The sequence below is a fragment of the Electrophorus electricus genome, chromosome 16, assembly GCF_041902795.1.
Source record: "Electrophorus electricus isolate QZ-2024a chromosome 16, ASM4190279v1, whole genome shotgun sequence".
NCBI classification, from domain to species: Eukaryota; Metazoa; Chordata; class Actinopteri; order Gymnotiformes; family Gymnotidae; genus Electrophorus; species Electrophorus electricus.
Window position 1 is genome coordinate 22023058 of NC_137512.1, and position 20335 is coordinate 22043392.

Consider the following 20335-nt stretch of genomic DNA (forward strand, 5'->3'; position numbering starts at 1 on the left):
AGCTTACAAATTGTTACAATTTGTATTGTTTTTTGCCTGAGTGTTGTAAAACATGCTTTTATTGGTTTGGACTTCAGGTGTTACAAAAGTAATTGAAATTCCTAGAGGGGCAAGGCATTTGCTAATCCAGGAACTGAATGGAACATCTCACATCCTGGGTAAGATCTGAAAAAATCTGCCAGCAAGTGAAGTTAATAGAGTTGCAGTGAACCTGATTTTGGGCATCACGCTTTTGAGCTTGCTCTGGTGTCTGGTGCTCAGTGCAGATCTCTTTCTCTTTCTTTCCCTTTCTGCACAACTGTGCAGCTGTGAAGAACAAAGCTTCCGGAGATTTCTTTTTGAACCCTCATGGAGATTACCCCAAGAGCCGCTCTGTCATTGAGAATGGCATAGAGTGGGAGTACGAGAACAATAACAGCAAGGACACCATCCAGACAAGCGGACCGCTGAAAAATGATGTTGTTATCATGGTAAACAAAACAAAAAAACCACACACACACACACACACACACACACACAGCACTGCTCATATTACTATTATTGGATGTGATCCAGAGCTTTTTGCTACTGTTGTTCTTTAAATAACACAATATTTTTAAAAGATGCAAGCAATCTAAGTGCCTGCAAACAGGACCTCAGAACCATTTTCTGTTGCTGTGAGCTTTAGCCATGAGAAGGTTTCTGCCTCATGGATCTAGTTCTCCACCCACACACACACAGCACACAGCCCTACCCAGCCATGCGCTCTGCATGTGTGCGTTGACCAGATCCGGATGCATGGCTCGGCTCAAACGAAGGTGTCAATCAAATACATCACGAATGATGACAAGCTGAGTGACAGGGCGAAGGAAAACAACATGGTGCCTGAAAACCAAGTGCCCTACTCCTGGGCGCTGAAAAGATGGACGCCCTGCTCCAAGACCTGCGGGGGAGGTAGTGCATCCAACCTCCACCCACACAGACACTGCACGCCAGTTGTGTCCAAAACATGCACTAAGTACCCTACCTAGGGTTTATAGGGATTCAGCCAAAGATTCGCCGTCAAACTGACCTTGCTGATTAAAGAACTCAACACCTTTGTTGAGTAGAACAGTAAATCACTGCTCTACTTCTGTATTTGTAAGGATCATACGTATACTGTCCTTATGTTTGGAATATGAACCTATTCAGTTTATGATTTTTGCATATTTTACAAGTTAACTTGTCTTATCAGCTTATGTCAAAGTAGTTTATATGTATGCTACCAGTTTAAGTTACCTGTTTATCTTTATAATTTATTTATAATAGTCTATGTTACAGTAATTTAAGTTTATGCTACCAAAAGCAGTTTACCTGAGGGGTTGTGGATAGCTTTGAAAACAGTACAGCATAAGTGTGCTTGTCTCACTGTGCAGGTGTTGTGTACTACTAAACAGCCATGTGCATGTGTGTGTTCCACTCGCTGTCTGTGGTAAGGCATGCAGAAGACGCGTTATGGGTGCCGTCGGAACACTGACATGAAAATAGTGCATCGGCGCTTTTGTGATAACATCAAGAAACCTCAAGACATTTTCAGAGATTGCTACCTGCGCGAGTGTGCCCAGCCCATGTAAGTGTGTGAGTGCATGTGTCTGGGAGAGTGTATATATGGACATGCCATACATGTATTAGACCATCTTGTGTTCTGCAGTAACTGATCACTGTTCATTGAACATGATTCAGAAAATACTCCACTGCACTCCCTCCTACCTACTTTGCACAACCTCAGTCATTTGCCCTTGGAATGGCATCTCTATGGCTTTTAACACACTTACATTTGTGGCATTTTAGCTGATGATTTTATCCAAAGCAACTTACAATTAAGTCTGAAAAAAGATTTGAGCAATTAAGGATTAAGGGCCTTGCTCAGGGGCCCAACAGTGGCAACCTGGTGACTTTGGGGCTAGAATTGGCAACATTCTGAATACTGTGTGTGTGTGCGTGTGTGCGTGTGTGCGCGTGTGTGCGCGTGTGTGCGCGTGTGTGCGCGTGTGTGTGTGCGTGTGTGCGTGCGTGTGTGCGTGCGTGCGTGCGCGTGTGTGTGTGCGTGTGTGTGTGTGTGTGTGTGCGTGTGTGTGTGCGTGTGTGCGTGCGTGTGTGCGTGTGTGCGTGCGTGTGCGTGCGTGCGTGCGTGTGTGCGTGCGTGCGTGCGCGTGTGTGTGTGCGTGTGTGTGTGTATATGTGTGTGTGTGTGTGTGTGTGTGCGTGCGTGCGTGCGTGTGTGCGTGTGCGTGTGTAGCTGGGTGGCTGGAGAGTGGGGTGAGTGCAGTAAGTCCTGTGGCAGGTCAGGGACCCAGACACGCTCCGTGCGCTGTGTCCAACCTCTGGGCGACGATCAGTTCAAGTCCATCCGCAGCCGCTACTGCAGCGATGAGCGACTAGAGTCACGGCGAGAGTGCAATCGTGCACTCTGTCCCGCTGAGTGGAGGCTCGGGCCCTGGTCACAGGTGCAGAGAGTACACGCCCACACAAATGTACTGTGGACATGCACACATAGGGCAAGAAGGATTTTTTATTTGTAGCACTTGAAGTGCAGATAAATTTGAAGTCCAGACAAAGCAGAGTAGACACTCAGTCTGTCCAGACACAAGTTGTTGTTTTTTCCAGACCAGATTGGAGCTAAATTGACATTACAGTTTAGCTCAAGATCAGCCTTAATTCATGTCCAGAAACTGGTCTCTATCACTTTATACTCACTTTTTCATTACTCATTGATTACATTCATTACATGTTGATTACTGTTACAAGTTTTTGTCTTGCTTTCTCACAACGTTATATTTGTATCTGCATGTGTGGGTGCATGCTCGTGTTTGTAATCACAGTGCTCGGTGACATGCGGTAACGGGACCCAGGAGAGACAGGTGCTCTGTCACACACGCGACAACACCATCGGCCTCTGCCTGGACTCCAAACCAGCCGCTCTGAGACCCTGCAGAATGGAGCCGTGTCCCAGTGAGTTCATAGTTCTCCTCTCCATCCATCCCTCTCTCTTTCTCTGTCACCCTGCCGGAATTAAGGTGGTGAAAGGTTATCTATGCCTGAGAGCCCCGTTATAAAGAGGAGCTAACTCATAGCAGGGGAGGGATTAAATGATACAGCAATATGAAGAGTGTGAATTTGCTCTGCTAATTGTTTCACTGTCTGTTCTTCTCTGTCTTATGTTGCCACTTGCATTCTTTTTCGCTTTTGTCTTTCTTTTTATCTCTCTTTATCTGTTTTTCCCACTCGCATTCTCACTCTATGTTTCTCTCTCTCTCTCTCTCTCTCTCTCTCTCTCTCTCTCTCTCTCTCTCCACTCTTCTCTCTCTCTCTCTCTCTCTCTCTCTCTCTCTCTCTCTCTCTCTCCACTCTTCTCTCTCTCTCTCTCTCCACTCTTCTCTCTCTCTCTCTCTCTCCACTCTTCTCCTCTCTCTCTCTCTCTCTCTCTCTCTCTCTCTCTCTCTCTCTCTCTCCACTCTTCTCTCTCCTCTCTCTCTCTCTCTCTCTCTCTCTCTCTCTCTCTCTCTCTCTCTCTCTCTCTCACTCTCTCTCTCTCTCTCTCTCTCTCTCTCTTTCTCTCTCTCTCTCTCTCTCCACTCTTCTCTCTCTCTCTCTCTCTCTCTCCACTCTTCTCTCTCTCTCTCTCTCTCTCTCTCTCTCTCTCTCTCTCTCTCTCACTCCTCTCTCTCTCTCTCTCTCTCTCTCTCTCACTCTCTCTCTCTCTCTCTCTCTCTCTCTCTCTCTCTCTCTCTCTCTCTCTCTCTCTCTCTCTCTCTCTCTCTCTCTCTCTCTCTCTCTCTCTCTCTCTCACTCTCTCTCTCTCTCTCTCTCTCTCTCTTTCTCTCTCTCTCTCTCTCCACTCTTCTCTCTCTCTCTCTCTCTCCACTCTTCTCTCTCTCTCTCTCTCCACTCTTCTCTCTCTCTCTCTCTCTCTCTCTCTCTCTCTCTCCACTCTTCTCTCTCTCTCTCTCTCTCTCTCTCTCTCTCTCTCTCCACTCTTCTCTCTCTCTCTCTCTCTCTCTCTCTCTCTCTCTCTCTCTCTCTCTCTCTCTCTCCACTCTTCTCTCTCTCTCTCTCTCTCTCTCTCTCTCTCTCTCTCCACTCTTCTCTCTCTCTCTCTCTCTCTCTCTCTCTCTCTCTCTCTCTCCACTCTTCTCTCTCTCTCTCTCTCTCTCTCTCTCTCTCTCTCTCTCTCCACTCTTCTCGCTCTCTTTCTGTACTGCTTACTTCAGAGGGCACGTCGGACTTCAACAAGCACGGTAACTTCCTGATCCAGTGGCTGTCGCGTCATGACCCCAAGTACCCTGTTCAGAGGATCTCAAGTAAAGCTCCTCTGTCGAGCCTGGCCGGGCCTCTGCGCTCTGTTGCTGCTCTGGGCTGGGTCCTGCCGCTCTCTCTTTGCTTTGCTCTGCTGGGCAAGCTCCCCTGAGTGGCCCCTACCCCAGGCCTGCTCGCTTCTCTTTCATGGGTGGTGGTCCTCTTTTCCGGGGCATCTCTGATAGGGGGAGACTTCTCTGTTTCTCACTCTCTCTCTCTGTCTCTCGCTCTGTCTCTCTCTCTCTCTCTCTCTCTCTCTCTCTCTCCTTTGTGGAGCTCTGTGTTGTGAACGCTGGCCAGTCAGAAATTGTTAACAAAACAAAACAAACAAAAAATTAAAGAGAAGAGTTTGTCAGAGGAGGGGCCTTTCGTGATTGGATTGGCAGCTCGAGCAGAGAGCTGTTGCCGGGGATTGTTTCGGATGGAGCCTTGCGATTGGCTGCCCTCTCCGAGCTGTTGTTTAGCCATGAGTTACGCTCCAGGGAGGCCATTTTGAAATGCTGCCTGAGCTACAGATGTGAGAGGAAAAAAACAAAAGAAGTGTCTAAAAGTTTTTTAAAAATTACTAAAGCTTTATTGTGAACGTGAAATTGTCACAATGAGGTGTAAAAAAAAAAAAAAAAAAACTTTGCTAAGTGCTCATTTCACATCCTAGTTCATTCTCAGACTGAAAAAGGAACAGAGATCATACAATTTAAGCTGTAAACATGGGACGTACTGTTGAGCCACCACTGTATGTGTTGGTGACAGATGGTGAACATGAGGTGGAATGTCTGAGTGAAAAACAGGGTCGCTTTACCGCACACGATCGATTACCACACCACCTCATCCTCCAACCTCTCCGACTGTTAAGAAGTACAATAAATGCAGCTTATTTGTGCTTGCAAACTTTAAACAAACATATAAACATATTTGTATTTATACATAACTATAAATCTATATGAATTCCAATAATATGAATTAATAATTTGTTTTACCATGAATAAGCTGTAGCTTATTTGCCTAACCTTTTGACTGCTATTGATCGCTTTAATCCTTGACTGTTATGTGTAATTTTTTATTGATTTTACATAAATACAGAACTATACATATTTAATAAAAGATATAAAGTGTTTGGGGAAAGGGGTAGATCTATATTATGCAGGACTTGCTCAGCCAGTTGCCTCTCCGTTTTTCAGAGAGAAGTGGTTAAAAATAATAACTTTATTATTTTATCCTCTTCTCGCGTCTCTGTTGGGAAGATCACTCTTTTTTCCAGCCTCATTTCACACCCCTCACACTGAAAGTGATGCGAGTATGTATTTCCTGTCTTGATGTGAGACAGAGATTGAAGAGATTGAGAATGTGTCTGTGTGTGGAGTGTTTGTGTGTGTTTGTGTGTGTGCGCGTGTGTGTGTGTGTGTGTGTGTGTGTGTGTGTGTGTGTGTGTGCGCGTGCGCAAGTGCTTGTTGACTTTTCTGCCATGTGTGAGGGTTTTTCTCTTTGTTACTGATGGACTCACCAAGGAATGTGATCCATGGAAGTACCTCATGCGCATTGATTTCCATCCAGACTTCGTTTTTGTGTTACACTGAGCGTGAGAACAATGCCTTACACTGGATTTGAATGTATCGGCATTTATCTGCGGAAGTACGGCTTTACTCATAGGGACGTATCGTATCACACATATGACCAGAGGCAGCTTCTAACAAATGTATTTTGGAACCAAGCAACCGACCAACATTACACATCTTAAACACCGACTACCCAGTAGGTATGGGAAAAGGTAGAGCACTACCCTGGCATCTCTTTATCCCTTCAGACTTGTCATTGTATTGTGAAACACATTTCTGTTGTGACTATGTAGCGAGCTATCCGAAGTTTCGTGCTAAAAAGCCGTGGGGCAAACGTGGGGAAAAGCCAAACCTCGCAGTGCGATATTGTAAATAATTGTTGGTGTTGACTGTATTTAATAACGTTCATGACTGTTAACTCCTTACTTATCAGAAAAAAAAGCTAATATTATATACTTTGAGTGATGGGTGGGTGACCAGTTGGTCTGCTGTGTCTTGACTGGCTAATGTGGGAAGAGTGTTTGGGGATACATTCAGATGGACTTAACGTGCACTGCGTCTATATGCACTTTGATTTATCAGGGAAACTTTATTAATGTTTTGTAAATGTTTCATATATGACACTTATGTGTGCCATGCCAGTTTTTACATCATCATTGAAATCCTGTATTTTATTTAACCAATGACCAATTTATTTATTTTTGTGACTCCTGGTTTGATTTACCAATGGATTGACTGGTCTCAAAGTAATGAAGTGTTTTACCAAAGTTACTGTGAACTTGTACCTTTCGATACAGTCGATTTATTTTTCTTAAGAAAGCAACTCTATATCTATATATTTAAGGGGGAAGTGCATCTCATTGTTTCAGTTTATGTCATAAACAACTGCAAAAGTAGGAATAAAAATGTGTTCTAAAATGAGAAGGCCTGAGCTTCCTCTGTGCTCTCCCACTGTATGAGTGTGATTTGAGGACAAGTGGTCAATAACAGGTCAGTTAGCTCACAGAACTTGACTTATTGTCATTGTAGACATATGTGATTTTGGTCAGTAATCTACCTTTCCCAAAACTGCTGTAGTGTGTTCAGCTACTGTCTTCATGCAACTTCCATTTAAGTCCCTCTACTTTCTTCTTCTACACAACTGAGTTTCTCTCTCTCTCTCTCTCTCTCTCTCTCTCTCTCTCTCTCTCTCTCTCTCTCTCACTTTCTCACACACACACACACACACACACACACACACACACACACACACACACACACACGCATTTTTCTTATATCTTTAAAGACTACTTATTACCATTTAGCATAGTTTAACCATAGTCTAATTTCAAGGCATGCTTATGCAATCCATTCTGAGCACGTTATTGTGTTGTGTTGCAGGGCAGCGTTGCCATAGTGACCGCACAGTGTTCTGCACCAAGGATGTTCTGCAGCAGTACTGCGGGTTGCCTGCTGTCCAGCGCATATGCTGCAAGTCCTGTAGCCTGGGCAATGCGACCAGGGCTGTCAAGCCCACAGGCCAGCCATTTGCCACACCAAGTGTGACCAGCAGGGGGCATTCTCAATCAACCAACAGCCCTAGCCCCATCCAGAGGCAAACCACGACAACATCCTCTTCCACCCTCTCGCGAACCATGACACCAATCACTTCTTTGCATACAGCCACAGGACAGAACCCATCCTTTGCAATAGTGACGGGTCCTAACATGGACACTATCGAACCCAGCGTCTGCGTGTCCTCAACAAGCAGCATCCCCACTGGCCTGCGCTCATCAACGGCCATGCCAGTCACCCTCACCTCTGGAGGTACAAGTGCCTTTGTCACACAGACACACAGTGGTGACAGAACTCACGATGGGCTTGGTGCTGCGGATGTGGATGGCTTCTCCCTGGTTCCCAGCACCACGGTCCTGTTTGAGGATGTCGTGGTGAGCAGTGGTGTTCTTCCCAGAGAAGACGTAACAGAGCCCCAAACAATGTTACCCTACAGGAATGACGATAGATCCCTTACCGCTTCAGGTTGGCTAACGCTGCCATCCACCAGCGAGGACACTACACCAACAGGAAGTGCTGCTATGGCAACAGCTCCAACTGTAGCAACACCAACATTCATTATGCCAGCTATAGCATCAGCTTCGCTTGTAACAACGTCCCCGACAACAGTGTCCATGGTGACTAACAGTGTCCATGACAACCATTATATCCATACAATAATGAGCACTGCAAGGTCACCCAACAGAGAACGGGAGAGCAATGCCATTGAGGTACCATTTAGCATCACCAGGCTGGACAGCGAATTCCCCGAGAACAACATCATTCCCAGGAGAGGGCGCATCTTTGTGCACGAACGAACGCGCAACAAACGCATCCAGGAGCTAATCGAGGAGAAGCTGAACATCTTACGTAGACTGAAAAGAGCTCAGCAGACTTGATCCTTTAGAACGAGAGACACGTCCATGCGACTCATGAATTTACACGTCGACCTTGGTGCTTGGATCAAGTACAGGGAAAAATGGCCATACACTTTACAGTACCAGTGTGCTTCTCGCATTCGTTTTTCATGACGTGGCAAACGGAACTTTGTGGAGCAAAACCACTAGCAAATGTTTGCACAATTGCTTTGAACATGAACAGAAACCTTTTAGATGACTTTTAGATCAAAAGGGATTTCTGGTTCAAAGTGATTTATTTCTTATAAACCTGGAAATATGGTGAGGTGGATATTCAGCTGTGCAGTTTTATCTAAATACAAATTGTCTGCACTCCCCATCGACCATATTCTACATATATTACAGGCACATATTTTTTTCTGTGGTGAAAAGTTTGGTTTAATATATGAAAAAATGGGTCTTTAAATGTAAAGTACTGCACCAGCCATATTCATTAAAAACCTGTCTAGACTGTGCATGTAGCATTATGCTTTAGCGTTTCAGTGAAATTATTCAGTCCTTATTTCAATACACTTTATTTAAAATGATCCTAAAATTTTAATTTGGATTTGTATTCTTGCTATGAAAAAATTAATGGCCATTGTAATACATTGGTTATTATAACATATTCCCTTGGTTTACCTTGATAAGAGCTCAACAGTGTGACAGATCTATTATGATCCCAGTGGTTCTACAAGAGATGTGATATGACAGGCGCTACGACCACAGCCACACAAGGCTGCATTTTGTAACAGCAAGAACCAGCAAATTGGAGGTCTGAGTCAGTGAGCAGTTTCTCTTTGTCTCTCTCTTAACTCTACTGCGTGACATATATTTATTATAAAATAGAATGTCAGTGGAGGTTTTTATTGATTGGTTGTTTGAATTGCGAAATTCAGGGATTCTCCATATTGGTTGGCTTTGTTGTTGTTTATTTGTTGGTTTGGTTATGCCAGCTAATCTTTCATACTTGCTAATATGCAAATTGTGTTAAAATGTTACAAAACGTTGATCAAGTAGTCTATTTTTATATTTGCCTTGTCAAAATGAAAATTATATCCATACAAGTGAGACCTGTCACTATTTTATGTATATATTATTTGTTGAAAGCAGAACAGAAATAAACAAATTAATTTTATCTTCTGCAAAATAAAATTTTTGATGGCATATTATATTGTCTAAAGACTGGAATCTCAGTATTTAATACATAAAACAGGTCTAAATACAAACACTATTAATACCTTAAACTGAAGCACAGCCACTGAATGGAGTCAACATCCAGAGAATGGAGGAGAAGGAAAGTTAGTTTATGAAGGTTGGTGAGCTTAAGGAGAATGTAGGTGAGCTTAAGGAGAATGTAGGTGAGCTGCTGGAGGACAAGCTGTGAACTGTAGCTGCTGTTCCTGTGCCACTCTCTCAGTTGCAAAGCCCTCTAAGCCTGTAGAGTGTATTCTATCTCAGATATCTGGTCAGATTTTGCAGCATTACTAAACTGGCAATGTGAGTTGGCCCACTGGTCATACTGGTGTATCATATAAAAAGCACTAATGGGCAGTAGTCCAGACTGGGTAAGTGACTTCATTAATCCAGTAAATGGAGACATTTAACAATTTCTATAATCAATGGTAAGTGCTCTGGTTCTTTGAAATATACTGTACATTCCATCAATTTTATGAGAAACACCTGCTTTCCACTGATACTCTGTTTCAGGTTAGTAGATACACCTGTCTTGTAAGAAGGTTTTGTAAGAGTACAAGTAGAGACTATTCATCTGTTAGTGTAAATCCATGAGCCACTATCTATTCATTCATCACTAGTCTCTTTCTGGTCAAACTTCTAAGCAGATGTTATTTGGGTTCAAGTTTATCAGGCATAGCAGACTTGCGTTAGTTTTTACAGGAGTTGTTGCATGAGATGAGACTAGTGTAAGACCCCAAAATATCCAGCCAAGAGACACACTTCAGAGCAGCACTTACAAGGCAAGTGTTTCCATTAAAGTGAATTGGACAAGCCTATTCTGTGGACATATTTCAGACTAAAATATACTTTACGTAAGAATTTTTAAAAAATAATAATAATTATATATATATATATATATATATATATATATATATATATATATATATATATATATATAGATGACTTATTTATGAAATAAGCTACATTCTATAACTATGTGTAAGCCATTTTAATGTTGTTTTATGCATCCTATTTCATACAATATAAACATCAACACAGAATCAAATAATCACTGATTGATTATTACAAAGAATGACAGCAGAATAATTTATCCTTTAGGCCCTCTGTGAACAGAATTCAGCACAGCAGGTTGTATTGCTATGCCACACTGTGGTTAAACCTCTGGCTATCATAATGGCCTTTATATGCCTCTGTGCTGTCTCTGTTCCATTATAAGATTACACAGTGGAATGTTAGATACCTTGCCCTACACTTAACCTGTGCTCAGTTGGCCTGGGTAATGGCATAGGTGTCAGATAAACATGGCTTTAGAAGAATAACTGTCACATATGCAAAGCGTTATCATGTAAGCACCTCCATGATCTGGTTAAATGTCTTCTTTTATTAACTAGATCTTTTTTTTCGAATCTAAATGCAATGGACTTTGCTTTCATCAGCTTTACTATAACAAATGGGTGAGTAAATACAAATTATACAAAGTAGGCTGGTAAATGTGCCAGACATAATAAGCAGAAAGTGCTGAGTATTTAGGCCTCTGGGAAATCTTCTGGAGTGGAGACACCTAGTGAATTTCCCAAGCCACAGTCAAGTTTGAACCACTGAATAATACAGCCTGAAAGCTAACGTTCTAAAATAGAAACGCGACACTAAAGAATATTGTGGTAGTCACTATTGTCAAAAATCAGCATGAGTCTAATTCTATGATATTAGGCTAATATTGTAAACTGGGTCGGGTGGGCCAATACTGGCGGAGCCATTTCTCTGCAGAGCGAAGTGCTCTCCATGGGTCAGCAGACTTAATTCAATAAGGGGTTCTGTAATTGGCTTTCACACTGCATCAGCATGTTAACGAAGCAGGACGGAAGAAACGCTGACCTGTGCTGCGCGCTTTAACCGAACGCAATTCCTCCTGATGACCACTAGGTGGTGGAGAGGGCTTCGCTACACACACTGCAGGCCGCAGTGTATTTTCGCGGTTTCAAAGAAAACGGCCCCAATTCACTTTTTACCCTATCGGTTTATAGAATATATTCTAGCGTCTGCCACGGCGGTGTGCAGGAGACAGTGACGCAAGGGGAGTGACTACGGGCTGGGTGAGCACCCAGAAGCTCTTGCACTCCCAGAAAGACATTACTGTGTTCGTTTACGCCGTTAACACCAATTGGTGACGCGGGTCTCTGCAGGTCAGAGTTGTGAGAATTTTATGGAAAGGACGATGTCTGGGCTGAGAGGTGACAGTAGGACGAACCATGCGAGTAACTTACTTTGTGATTTCTGGGAACACCCCCTCTGACGTCATCTTTACAGAAGCCTAATCGAGCATCCGCTGATGAACAGTTTATCAAAAGCAAGTTCAAAAATATGTTTAAAGCTGCAGGTCGCGGTGTCTCCCCGACTGTATTAGCTTGCATGCTGCTATTTTCCCAGTGAGGGTTATATTTGTGTCTTTCACTGACCTAATTTGTTTCAAGACAGAGTGAGACCAATACAAAACTTAAAACAGCATTTAATTAATGTATGTAGTAATGTTTTTAATGTATTTAAGTAATGCATGAAGTGTAGTAATGTATTTAATGTATTAATGTAAAGTATGAAGTGTAGTAATATATTTAATGTATTTAATGTAATTTATGAAGTGTAGTAATATATTTAATGTATTTAATGTAATGTATGAAGTGTAGTAATGTATTTAATGTAATGTATGAAGTGTAGTAATGTATTTAATGTATTTAATGTAATGTATTTAATGTATTTAATGTATGAAGTGTAGTAATGTATTTAATGTATTTAATGTAATGTATGTATGTTCCACATGTTACTCAAGGTAATGAAGACACTTTCGTACTAAAATGGACCGTAAGAGCCGCAAAGTCGGCAACACCAGCAACCTCATTTGTTTCACTGTGCAACAGCATTTCTCGGCCAATAGGAATAACGTCATGGAACTTTCTCGGCCAATAGTAAGTAAACCTTTATAGTGGTAAACCTTTGGCACGCCCACATCCCGGTCTGCAGATACCTACTTGATTGTGCTGTTCCTCATATTAGTTGCTCTGCTCTTGATGTTCAGTGGTTTGCAAATCATCGTGTGTGGTTTTTAAGGGAAATGTTTTGTCCACCCCTGTCACGTATCGGGGACACAGATCTCCCCTACCATATGGGGCTGCTAAAGTCTTCTTTAAAAGTCTGTTGCCTTCTCTGTTCTATAAGAACAGTCAAGAACATAAAAGAGCACACATTTTCCTTTTATTTCACTTCGCCAACACCATACTATGAAAACAGAAATGTTTGTGTTTGAATGTTACTGTAATAGTGTTCCCAGGGTGTTTTTAGTAGTAAACTAAAATAAGAACAAACAGAAGATGAAAACTGGCAAGGATTATCTGAAATTAATTTACTTATGAATTCTTGTGAGGGGTCTTTTTTTAACCTCATTCTGACTTTTTTGAGGACCAGTGGAAGAAATTACCCAAATGTTGAATCATGACATTGAACATTGTTTAGTTTTCTGCTAAGAAAAAAAAGCACTCTGTGTGCTTACTCTATACTGTATGTATATATATATATACAGTCAAAAAAGCACTCTGTGTGCTTACTGTATAATGTATTTGTAACCAAATCATTGTAACCCAAATTGGTTATTTTGATAGGGAAACCCACTAGAATAAGATAAGCACTGATCAGCCCTAGGGCAAGATCTACAGTCCAAAGTTCAGCACTTTTGAAGAGCTAGATCTCCTGGCCTTGCCGATACAATTTTCTCACTTTTGACTGGCATAAATCCAGAAACAAGATTCCCTGAGGACATGCTGGAAGCTAAGTCTCAGCACTTTGCCAGCAAATTGTCAGAAATAGGCTACAACCAAGTATGCTCTGAGTTGTAGGAATTAAGCTACAGTAAAGTATACTCTAAGATGCCAGAATGAGATTATAGCAAAATACACTCAGAGCTGTTAAAATCTGGCTACAGTAAAGTATGTTCTTGTCAGCAAAGAAAGCAGCAAGTATGCATGAGACAGAAGGAAAGGATTGATGTCTAGTGAACCTTCTTCAGTTTTCAGGACTATAATTATAATATAAATATGCAACAGGCGTTTATTCCAGAAATCCTTGCCATGTGTGAAATTTGTTTAGTCATAGAAAAATACACTACTTTCTCAATTTTTTTGTATATGAAAGGAAGTACAATGCAGTCTGAACCTTTTTTGTTGTTTTATTCCTGTTTATTATTCTGCTAACTGTGTAGTTCAGATTCACCTCTGAATTTCTGTGTTTATGTGTGTTTCGTGTTTAATCAGACCATGTGTGAACAACAGCAAAATTACTTTTTAGCGCAACTTTCACAGCCAAATGAACAAACAAATGCAAAATAAAATCAAATAAAAGCCAACCTTTTTTTGGTAGAATGTCTAAAGACAAATAAGACAAACTTTAAATGAATGCCAAGGTTGAAAAACCACAAATTAATTCTAACTGAAAACAGCAGTATTAAACAAGTAAACTGTAGGGTTGTGTGTGTGTGTGTGTGTGTGTGTGTGTGTGTGTGTGTGTGTGTGTGTGTGTGTGTGTGTGTGTGTGTGCGTGCGCCTCCCTGCCTAGCTTTTTGGTACCCTATTTAATAAATAGATGACAAATTGGACATATACTATATGCCATAAATGTAACGGAATATTGTAAAGGCATGTGTGAAAGAAATTTCATACATGACAGATATTTCTGGAATAAGCTCTGGAAATGCCATAAACGTAAATCTAAAAATGTACTATAAATCCATAAAGTCATATTGTAAACTCTGAGCTATACCTCTGCAAAAAAAAAGGGTCAGAACAGCAAGTCAGTGTGCTGTTCTCTTTGCAATAACAGACATGCAGCTTTCTGTTATGTGCTAGCAGCTTGTTTAGGAACTCCTCACTAGACACATAAATATTTGCTGTTAAATCAACCCACAGTGTTTTCAATTAACACCTTATTGTGCTAATTTAATTCCAGTTGGACACAGATGAACAATTTAATTCAGTAAGAGAGATTTTGCTGGTCACACATTTGATGTTGAATGGTAATTTTTCTGGTCATGCATTTGATATTGAATGGTAATACTCAGTATATGATCCAAAACAGTCACGGGTTGCCATTCTAACTGGCACCATGTCATCCAGCACTGATTCCCTTGCCCCAAGGTATTGTTCAGGAACATGCCTACACTAATATTGTGTATGTGTGAATACGGTTGAGCAACAAGTGAAAAGGTCAATGTAAAAAAGAGAACTTGTACTGCAGTTTGTCAGAGTCATGTATGATAAATATACTGCACTTCTATGAACACTGCACTTTCTTGTCTACTGATTTTGTGGTGAAGAAACCTGCAGCTTTTGTTTTGCTTGCAAATTTGCAATTTTATGGCTGCGTGTAGTTCTACCAGGCAGTGCAGCCTTGAGCTCACGGTCCCAGGGAGAACAGCGTCCAGCACTAGTCTGGTCTTTTAGCATCTGAAGTTTACTGCTACTGCTCAGCGGAGCATGGCCTTCTTCAGTTTCAGTCAAATGTTATGAAAATGCAAACCACATGTAGCATCCTCCTCCCCCTGATACAAATATGGTGTTGGTGGAGTGTGAAGGGCTTTGTGTTAGTTTCATCAGAGACACATCTGGATGTTTAGTAAGCTCGAGGCAAGGCAAGTGTGTTCCATCATGATGTGTCTGGAGCATAAGGAAAAAATTCAGGCCAAGCTTTTACTGTGTACCAGGCATGCTCTGCACCATACATATCTGAAATGTACAACATATCTAAAAGTTAAAGCAGATTTGTAGTTCCTTCAAGGGTGAAATCATAACACTTTAGTCAGACAGAAGTAATGATGAGTGGCAGGCCAGTGGTGTGCATGCCTACTTGGCAGCTGAGCACAGGCTCATCTGTTTGCATTCCAAATCATCTGAACAACCCACACAACAAAATATATCATAATGCTCAGCTAATATCACAAAATATACCACAATATTGTAAATGTGCCTTGTTTGGAGTTTACACCCCCCCCCCCTCCCCCCCACTCTTCTTTCTCTCTCTGTTGCTGTCAGAAGTCTGTCTGAAAGAAAGGCAAAATGCTTTTGTTCATAGGGAAATATGGTGTAGCAATCATTTAATGTGCCCATGCAGAACCAAGGTAGTTCTTGGTTTCCAGTAACACTCCAGCCAGCTCTCAGACAGTGGCAAGGCTGTGACCCGAAACCAAATCCTGATGCTACTGCACCACTAATGTGTTTGGCCACAGTTTTAAAATGCTTAGCTGTGTCTGTATATCTTTCTGTCTGCATTTCTTTCTTTCTTTCATTCACTCTAATGTTGAATGTGCACCACAGAGTTTGCATATGCACAGAATAATGTTAGAAAAGTTAGGAAATAGGTACCCCAAACTGCAAAATAAATAAATAAATGAAGGGACCCAGGTTTAAGCATTACTTTTTAAATTTGATTTCATACTTTGTGTGTGACTGCTTAACTTGAGTAATGCAAAAAATTTAAAAAGCGTAAGAAATAAGAAAAAAATTATAAGGACTGTTTTTAAACCAAGTCACAGTCTGTAATCCCATAAAAATATAAATGTCAAAAGTTGCTTTGCATGGAAAATTAATTCATATATTTATCAAAGTGCAGTCCTGGAGATCTACTGCCTGGCAGATCTTAGCTCCAATACATCAGGCTATATAATTCAAATGCTACTGAAGGCCTCAATTAATTGGATCAAATTATATTTATAAATCACTGTAATTGCAAAGGCTAATCCTACATAGCTGGGGCCAGCAGATGGCAGAAGCAGTCTATGGTGAGACGAACCTTCAGAAATAGTCATTTGTAATTAAAGTAAACATGAAAGACAGCACATGGACTGGCTTGGTTTCCAGAAACATTCCCATATGAAGCTTTACTTTTCAACAGCATTATTATTTTTATTGGAAATGTACTGTAAGTAAGCTAATAATTAAAGTGTTTTACTTTATAAGCATAATTCTAGTTGAATTGTAAAAAAATAGTTAAACAATATTTTTGTCTCGCCAAGACCATTTTCTGTTGCTTTTTATAGACTCTCTTTTGCCCTGCTAGGACATCTCCCTAGGACTGATTCCTCCTCAAGTAAGTTACAAAAATTCTGGCAGACACCCGCACACTGGGAAGTGATGCATTAAAGCTATCAAAGATGGGCTTTTAAAAATTATTTTGCTATTAAGTTGGCCAGATTTTAAACACTATTCATTTTGAAATCCTGGTTCATATGATGGAATGTGATAGTCATTTAAGTCATCTCTAAGGGTGTCCTGAAAGTTTTCTGTACTGAAAATTAACATTTCAATTGCTTCTTAGTTTTTCCCTCCATTATACTATTCCCAATGATACCTGATGCTCAGATTTGATGATTTCCATTAATGTACTGAATCACAGCTATGTCCTTGACAGTCTCTATGGTGATATTTTGAATAATTTTCTCCTGTCTGTTTGGCTGTTCACTGCCTGATTCTGTGGTGCTGATAATATTTTTGTGTTTCAGATATACTTTAAGTGGTTTATCATACTACTATGTGCCAAACTTACATTTGTTGACTTATCTTTGTTGGTAACGTTTCCACATATTACTCCATTTGGAGGTACAGACTAAATGATCTAAATTAGTGACTAGAGTTTCAACATTCAGTGTGGTGGTCACCTCTCTTTACCCTGGGCTTTACTTTTGGTTCTTTGGTTAAGTCTTTCAAGTGCTTTCAGAAGGGCGATATGCCCATTCTATAAAACATGTCACTATGGTCGTCCGCTCACAGGAGGCATTTGGCTCAGTAGATGTGGGGTTTCTTAGGCAAGGTTAGCTATTTTAGTTGGAGAAAAAAAAAACAACTTTAAAAAATTGATCTTTAATAAGAGAAAAAAAAAGTCACTATAACGGTTCACGCCCCGTCAATGCATCACGTGGTACGGCCCGCCACGTCTTTGTTGACTGTGTTCACTGTGACTGCCTTGTTGTTTGTAACCACACCCCTTTGTCATTGTATTGTATAACACCTGGCCCTTGTTACCTGTGTAATTTATGTATGTATTTAAACCCCTGTGTCAGTGGTGTGGTTGTCACGCAGTTTGTTTTTATGTTGATTTCCTGGTTCCCTAGTCTGTTGTGTGAGTGCCATTGTTTATTCTTGTAATGTCTCACGTTAATAAATGTTCGTCGGGGGCAAGAGTGGCTTCTGCATCCTGTTCCTTGCCCTGCGGCACTCGGGCCCTCAAAGTCGCATTTGAGAGCCTTATGGTAGCTTGCCCAGAGCCAAAGCACTTGCCAAGAGTGTTCAGGTGCTTTTGAAAAACCTGTGATTACGGTTTTGACACTCTATATTAGATTAGGTTCTCTAACTTCATTCCTTGGTGGCAAAGATGAACTGTTACTTTAACTGATTTCAGTGGAACTGTAACAGAATTGATAGAAGCTGCTAATAAATTTCAATATCGTAATTTTTGTTTTGACTTCACATTCCCACAGTACCTTTCTATTCTCTGATGACTTAACCTGAATCTATACTACTGACATGATTTTACAGCTGAGATCAATCCTGTGCATATCTTTTATCTCATTCACCAAATTCTTCATAGCCCTGTGAGCATCGCAACTGCTTTTTCATTTAACATGTCATGAGAAATAAAAGAGTTCATCATCATGATGAATGAATAATCTTTTATGAATGGCATAAACAGTGAAATTACCTACTGTGAATCTAAATATGTGTTTACATTACAGTGCTTTGGGTTCTTTAGTGGTTACCAAAGCATGAAGCCTCTTTACAGTCGCCAAAAACAAGAGCTGACATGCTTCCTCAGCCTGTGTGTTTTTTATCACCTGCGAGTGTTGTGAGCTGTGATGGCAGAATAAGAAAACCTACTCAGTGATTCACAGCTGAGAATCACAAACTCTAGTTTTTGCCACGAGATGTTTCATTCTACCACCTAGATTAATGAATCATAACTCGACAGAAATAAACTACAATAAGATTGCAATGTTTACTCAACTGCAAATAAAATCTTAATTAGTGGATTATATGGTTAGATGATACTTTCACATATTTCCCCCTTTAAAAGTTAGGAAGAAAACCTTTTGCTGTTTCAAGATCCATATTTAGTTAAGCAAAAAGACTTTTAAAGTGTGAAATTAGCAGGGGTTTAAAAGTCTGTAGTGGTGAGCGGTAAGGAGGCGAGCGCAAATGCGGAGAAGCGCGAGCTTTATTAGGGGCAAATCCAAATCCAGAGTCGTCAGAGCAGTCCAGGGTCACAGAGCCAACACGCAGAGAACGGGCAGACATGAAAAACAAGCACACACACTTAGGCAAACAGGAGAAGCAGTCGATAACAAAGAAGCTTCGAAAAAACAAACGGCTAGAATCACAAAAAAGGCTAACATAAACGAAGGCTTCGAAACACAGACGGGCTTTCAAAAACTTTCAGACATACAGTCAAAACACTCAATCGACCAAACAATCTACAGCAAAGATAAAGGCAACAAGACAGGGTTTAAATATATTAACTTAAGAAAGCCAGAAACGAGGGACGAGTGTGAAAAATCAAACGAGGGGCGGAGAAAACGAAACTACGGAAGGGAAAACATGGAACATTGAAGCTGGGAGGGACTAACCGTGACAAAGGCCAAACTATGTTATTATAAGACTTTGAATCCAGCCCTAATGGACAGCCCATGCATATCAGCTAACAGTCCAAACAACCATAAGAAACAAGGTTATTGACTGATGGAAATGGAAAATAAATCAATGCTGTGTTGATGGTCAGTGGAGCTAAGTGCGTCTCCATGAATGAACCACGGCAGCCTTGTAATGATTCCATCGTTAATCAGGGTTTACAGTATGGTCTGGTCATCAGTTAACCTGGAGTATGTATTGACATCAAGGTGATCGATATACTCAGAAAGTAAGTTAATACCACTTGAGGAATAGATCTCCTGAGGATTCTTCCCTTTAGGCAGGTCTGTTTCTGGTGTCACACCAGAGAATTTACCTTGAGACTGAAGGAACCTCATACAAAACCTATGTGTTGTGTGCAAGTACCACCACGAGAGGGCGGTAAAATGGCTTGAAAGGCTCTGGAAATGATCCTGAATTTACAGTGACTTAGGACTACGATATAACAAAGCGAATTTGATCGAGAACGAGATTGTTGTTTTTGCAAGGCTTAACAGCTTAATTGTAGAGTTGTAATAACACAATTTTGTTCAGTGTTTAATTTTAACGAGAAAACTTGCTTGAAAATCTAGCAAGAACAGGTGATGTAGTGAATGCATATTATGCTTGCAAAGCGTGCCGTAGCTTCTGAACTAAACAAACACGGGGAGTTCGGTGATTACTTAATGGCAGAGAAACTGGTGGCAAGGGCAGCCTGTTCCCATTCGACTTTCCTATTCATAATGGCGATCTGAAAACAGTCACATACATAGAAACACATCAGTAAGGCAAATTAATTAATTATGAGAAACCATGTACGAAACATCGATGTGAAATCGCACACCAGTTCTATATTTCATTTAAAATATATATGTTTAAGTGGTACAGTAATTCCTATAGAATAATGAATTGTGGATATTTTTCTGCTTAATATGATAGCCCCCATTGTAGGTCAAATATAGGCAATTAATTAATAAACAAACACATTTTCTTCTTCTTCTTCTTCTTCTTCTTCTTCTTCTTCTTCTTCTTTTTCTTCTTCTTCTTCTTCTTCTTCTTCTTCTTTTTCTTATTATTATTATTATTATTATTATTATTATTATTATTATTACTATTGTTATTATTATTATTGTTGTTGTTGTTG

At 40.7% G+C, this 20335-nt stretch overlaps 1 protein-coding gene across 3 annotated transcripts in view; it reads left to right on the plus strand.

The window, feature by feature from the left end:
• LOC113581513 (A disintegrin and metalloproteinase with thrombospondin motifs 2) overlaps nt 1-9468 on the plus strand; it is a 122426-nt gene extending 112958 nt beyond the window's left edge. For 2 of the 3 annotated variants that reach the window (XM_035532142.2, XM_081698677.1), the window contains exons 15-22: nt 78-158; nt 307-470; nt 768-933; nt 1456-1588; nt 2258-2465; nt 2841-2970; nt 4230-4319; nt 7248-9468. In XM_035532142.2, coding sequence (XP_035388035.1) covers nt 78-158; nt 307-470; nt 768-933; nt 1456-1588; nt 2258-2465; nt 2841-2970; nt 4230-4319; nt 7248-8299 — 2024 coding nt within the window. In that variant the 3' untranslated portion in view covers nt 8300-9468. The remainder of the gene's footprint in view (nt 1-77; nt 159-306; nt 471-767; nt 934-1455; nt 1589-2257; nt 2466-2840; nt 2971-4229; nt 4320-7247) is intronic. The other variant, XM_081698675.1, reaches the window with a different exon arrangement.
• Nucleotides 9469-20335: the final 10867 nt, after the last annotated feature.